Source organism: Palaemon carinicauda, chromosome 39 (assembly GCF_036898095.1).
Source record: "Palaemon carinicauda isolate YSFRI2023 chromosome 39, ASM3689809v2, whole genome shotgun sequence".
In the NCBI taxonomy this organism is placed as follows: domain Eukaryota; kingdom Metazoa; phylum Arthropoda; class Malacostraca; order Decapoda; family Palaemonidae; genus Palaemon; species Palaemon carinicauda.
This window is the reverse complement of record NC_090763.1, coordinates 6,653,557-6,658,531: the sequence shown is the minus strand read 5'-3', so window position 1 is coordinate 6,658,531 and position 4,975 is coordinate 6,653,557. Positions and strand designations below refer to the sequence as shown.

The 4,975-nt window shown below is 44.5% G+C and overlaps 3 protein-coding genes across 3 annotated transcripts in view; all 3 read right to left on the bottom strand.

The window, feature by feature from the left end:
- LOC137630945 (glutamine-rich protein 2-like) overlaps positions 1-849 on the bottom strand; it is a 1,755-nt gene extending 906 nt beyond the window's left edge. Inside the window, exon 1 of the mRNA XM_068362478.1 lies at positions 620-849. Coding sequence (XP_068218579.1) covers positions 620-849 — 230 coding nt within the window. The remainder of the gene's footprint in view (positions 1-619) is intronic.
- A 532-nt stretch (positions 850-1,381) lies between these two features.
- LOC137630944 (glutamine-rich protein 2-like) lies at positions 1,382-2,278 on the bottom strand. The gene has a single exon (XM_068362477.1). It carries the CDS (start codon positions 2,276-2,278, stop codon positions 1,382-1,384), a length of 897 nt encoding a protein of 298 aa, XP_068218578.1.
- Positions 2,279-2,572: 294 nt separating this feature from the next.
- LOC137630943 (glutamine-rich protein 2-like) lies at positions 2,573-3,109 on the bottom strand. Its single transcript, XM_068362476.1, has one exon. It carries the CDS (start codon positions 3,107-3,109, stop codon positions 2,573-2,575), a length of 537 nt encoding a protein of 178 aa, XP_068218577.1.
- Between the last annotated feature and the right edge of the window lie 1,866 nt (positions 3,110-4,975).

The window sequence follows — 4,975 nt, the reverse complement described above, 5'->3', positions numbered from 1 at the left end:
TATATATACATACATACATACTTATACACACGCCCACACACACTTCGATTTTTGGACGTTACTAAGACATTGTGTATTCATTATTTATATATATATATATATATATATGTGTGTGTGTGTGTGTGCATTTGTATATATATATGTATATATGTGTATTTGTATATTTATATGTGTGTATATATATATATATATACATACTCGTATATACATATGAGAGAGAGAGAGAGAGAGAGAGAGAGAGAGACTTTCATATTGCTTGCAATTTGGCCAATGAAAACAAAGAGCAACTCCTGGATTGGAGGGGTTGCCAAGAAGCAAGAGCCTGCGCTGGCATAAACCAACGATCTAACATACAAACAAAAAGCTTATTAATAAAGGTGAATATGAATGGTGGTTTAATAGTCGTGATCGATTCATATAGATTCTTGTTGATAAGTTTAAGGAGTGGTGATGCTCTAAGTGGGGAGGTGAATCATAGGAAGGACTAATCAATGGTTTTATTAGGATTTAATCAGGTCTTTCTGCGGCCCATGTGTTGAATGGTCTCGTAGACCCAATGCCGGGCAGTATAGCGTCATAGGCCCCAACGCTGGGCTATATAGCGTTTATAGGAACCAACGCTGGGTTGTATAGCGTTATAGGCCCCAATGCTGGGTTGTATAGCGTCGTAGGCCCCAACTCTGGGTTGTAGAGCGTCATAGGTCCCAACGCTGGGTTGTATAGCGTCATAGGCCCCAACGCTGGGTTGTATAGCGCCATAGGCCCCAACTCTGGGTTGTATAGCGTCATAGGTCCCAACGCTGGGTTGTATAGCGTCATAGGCCCCAACGCTGGGTTATATAGCGTCATAGGTCCCAACGCTGGATTCTAAAGCGTCATAGGTCCCAACGCTGGGTTGTATAGCGTCATAGGTCCCAACGCTGGGTTGTATAGCGTCATGGGCCCCAACGCTGGGTTGTGTAGCGTCATAGGCCCCATCGCTGGGTTGTATAGCGTCATAAGCCCCAACGCTGGGTTATATAGCGTCATAGGCCCCACGCTGGGTTGTATAGCGTCATAGGCCCCAACGCTGGGTTGTATAGCGTCTTAGGCCCCAACGCTGGGTTGTATAGTGTCATAGGCCCCAACTCTGGGCTGTATAGCGTCATAGGCCCCAATGTTGGGCTGTATAGCATCATTGGCCCCAATGCTGGGTTGTATAACATTATAGGCCCCAACACTGGGTTGTATAGCGTCATAGGCCTCAACTCTGGCCTGTATAGCGTCATAGGCCCCAACGCTGAGTTGTATAGCGTCATAGGCCCCACGCTGGGCTGTTAGCATCATAGGCCCCAACGCTGGCCTGTATAGCATCATAAGCCCCAACGCTGGGCTGTTAGCATCATAGGCCCCACGCTGGGCTGTTAGCATCATAGGCCCCAACGCTGGCCTGTATAGCGTCATGAGCCCCAACGCTGGGTTGTATAGCGTCATAGGCCCCAACGCTGGGTTGTTTAGCATCATAGGCCCCAATGTTGGGCTGTATAGCGTCATAGGCCCCAATGTTGGGCTGTATAGCATCATTGGCCCCAATGCGGGGTTGTATAGCATCATAGGCCCCAATGCTGGGTTGTATAGTGTCATAGGCCTCAACTCTGGGCTGAATAGCATCATAGGCCCCAATGTTGGGCTGTATAGCATCATTGGCCCCAATGCTGGGTTGTATAGCATCATAGGCCCCAACACTGGGTTGTATAGCGTCATAGGCCTCAACTCTGGGCTGAATAGCATCATAGGCCCCAATGTTGGGCTGTATAGCATCATTGGCCCCAATGCTGGGTTGTATAGCATCATAGGCCCCAACACTGGGTTGTATAGCGTCATAGGCCCCAACGCTGAGTTGTATAGCGTCATAGGCCCCACGCTGGGCTGTTAGCATCATTGGCCCCAACGCTGGCCTGTATAGCATCATAAGCCCCAGCGCTGGGCTGTTAGCATCATAGGCCCCACGCTGGGCTGTTAGCATCATAGGCCCCAACGCTGGCCTGTATAGCGTCATGAGCCCCAACGCTGGGTTGTATAGTGTCATAGGCCCCAACGCTGGGTTGTATAGCGTCATGGGCCCCAACGCTGGGTTGTGTAGCGTCATAGGCCCCATCGCTGGGTTGTATAGCGTCATAGGTCCCAACGCTGGGTTGTATAGCGTCATGGGCCCCAACGCTGGGTTGTGTAGCGTCATAGGCCCCATCGCTGGGTTGTATAGCGCCATAAGCCCCAACGCTGGGTTATATAGCGTCATAGGCCCCACGCTGGGTTGTATAGCGTCATAGGCCCCAACGCTGGGTTGTATAGCATCTTAGGCCCCAACGCTGGGTTGTATAGTGTCATAGGCCCCAACTCTGGGCTGTATAGCGTCATAGGCCCCAATGTTGGGCTGTATAGCATCATTGGCCCCAATGCTGGGTTGTATAACATTATAGGCCCCAACACTGGGTTGTATAGCGTCATAGGCCTCAACTCTGGCCTGTATAGCATCATAGGCCCCAACGCTGGCCTGTATAGCATCATAAGCCCCAACGCTGGGCTGTTAGCATCATAGGCCCCACGCTGGGCTGTTAGCATCATAGGCCCCAACGCTGGCCTGTATAGCGTCATGAGCCCCAACGCTGGGTTGTATAGCGTCATAGGCCCCAACGCTGGGTTGTTTAGCATCATAGGCCCCAATGTTGGGCTGTATAGCATCATAGGCCCCAATGTTGGGCTGTATAGCATCATTGGCCCCAATGCGGGGTTGTATAGCATCATAGGCCCCAATGCTGGGTTGTATAGTGTCATAGGCCTCAACTCTGGGCTGAATAGCATCATAGGCCCCAATGTTGGGCTGTATAGCATCATTGGCCCCAATGCTGGGTTGTATAGCATCATAGGCCCCAACACTGGGTTGTATAGCGTCATAGGCCTCAACTCTGGGCTGAATAGCATCATAGGCCCCAATGTTGGGCTGTATAGCATCATTGGCCCCAATGCTGGGTTGTATAGCATCATAGGCCCCAACACTGGGTTGTATAGCGTCATAGGCCCCAACGCTGAGTTGTATAGCGTCATAGGCCCCACGCTGGGCTGTTAGCATCATAGGCCCCAACGCTGGCCTGTATAGCATCATAAGCCCCAACGCTGGGCTGTTAGCATCATAGGCCCCACGCTGGGCTGTTAGCATCATAGGCCCCAACGCTGGCCTGTATAGCATCATGAGCCCCAACGCTGGGTTGTATAGTGTCATAGGCCCCAACGCTGGGTTGTTTAGCATCATAGGGCCCAATGTTGGGCTGTATAGCGTCATAGGCCCCAATGTTGGGCTGTATAGCATCATTGGCCCCAATGCGGGGTTGTATAGCATCATAGGCCCCAATGCTGGGTTGTATAGTGTCATAGGCCTCAACTCTGGGCTGAATAGCATCATAGGCCCCAATGTTGGGCTGTATAGCATCATTGGCCCCAATGCTGGGTTGTATAGCATCATAGGCCCCAACGCTGGGTTGTATAGCATCATAGGCCCCAATGCTAGGTTGTATAGCGTCATAGGCCCCAACGCTGGCCTGTATAGCGTCATAAGCCCCAAAGGAACTAACTGGCGTGCACCAGTCAGGGACGTTACCACATCTGCCACAACAACCCTGGACCGTCTATTTGTTGGTTCTGCATCTCGCACGTTATGACAATTAGCAGGTTGAAAGTCTCCAACACCAGATGCTGTATGCAAACGTGTCGCCCTTCACTGGAAGAGGCTTCATTTACAAACGTTGCATCAGGTGTGGCAAGAAATGTGGAATCATTTGGTTTATTAAGATTCTTAATTAAATGTCTTGATATTATGTTATTAGTAAATCTAATATATATATATATATATATATATACATATATATATATATATATATACATATATATATATATATATATATATTATATATATTTATATATTTATGTATTTATATGTGTATGTGTCTGTGTGTAAATATATACATATATGTATATACAGTATATGTTCACATACACAAATATACATGTATATATGTTTATATATACTGTATGTACATTTATATGTGTATATATATATTTATATATATATATAATTAATATATAGTATATATGTGTGTATATGTATTTATAAATACATGGACACACACACACACCTATATATATATATATTATATACACGCATACACTTATATAAATATATATTTAATGTACATACACACACACACACACACATATATATATATATATATATATATACCTTACATATATGTATACATATAAAGTATAATTATCTATACATACATACATACATACATACATAAAGATCTTCTTCGCTAATAACCGCACGGAAAACTACAATACACAAAACTTTATTGTACTGGCATATTGAAATTCTTTTAGAGAAATTCCCCAATGTTAAAAAAGGTCGACATTAAATGTAGCTATTCAACGTAACAACCTATTGAAAACAGCTCTCAAAAATCATTTTCCGTGCAATACCAAGGCATAAACATACAGTGTATCATATCTCATGTAATTCTTGTGAAGAATTCTATATTGGTAAATCAGGTAAAGCCTCGAAAAAAGAACAGAATAACAAAAGAATAGTGTCGCCATATGCTAAAGATAACAATGCATTGTTTGTCCATGTTAGAGATAAAATTGACACTATTAATAGGTCGTGTGCAAGGAAATGGTTTCATTGAGATGACTCATTGGAAAGAAATATCGTAGTCTAGTTTTATAAGAGAAATATTTGATAAATTGAATATAGGACATTGAATGAACAGACTCGATGGATTTATATGCAAAGAGATCTCGAAGGTTTATAGATTTTTTTTAATATAAAACAGACTGGAGTAGACTTTATATATAGATTTTTTCTTTTTTTTTTTTGTTTGTAACCCACTAGTGTGGGACTTTTTGTACATCAAATATTGTTTTTTATTTTTGATTATTC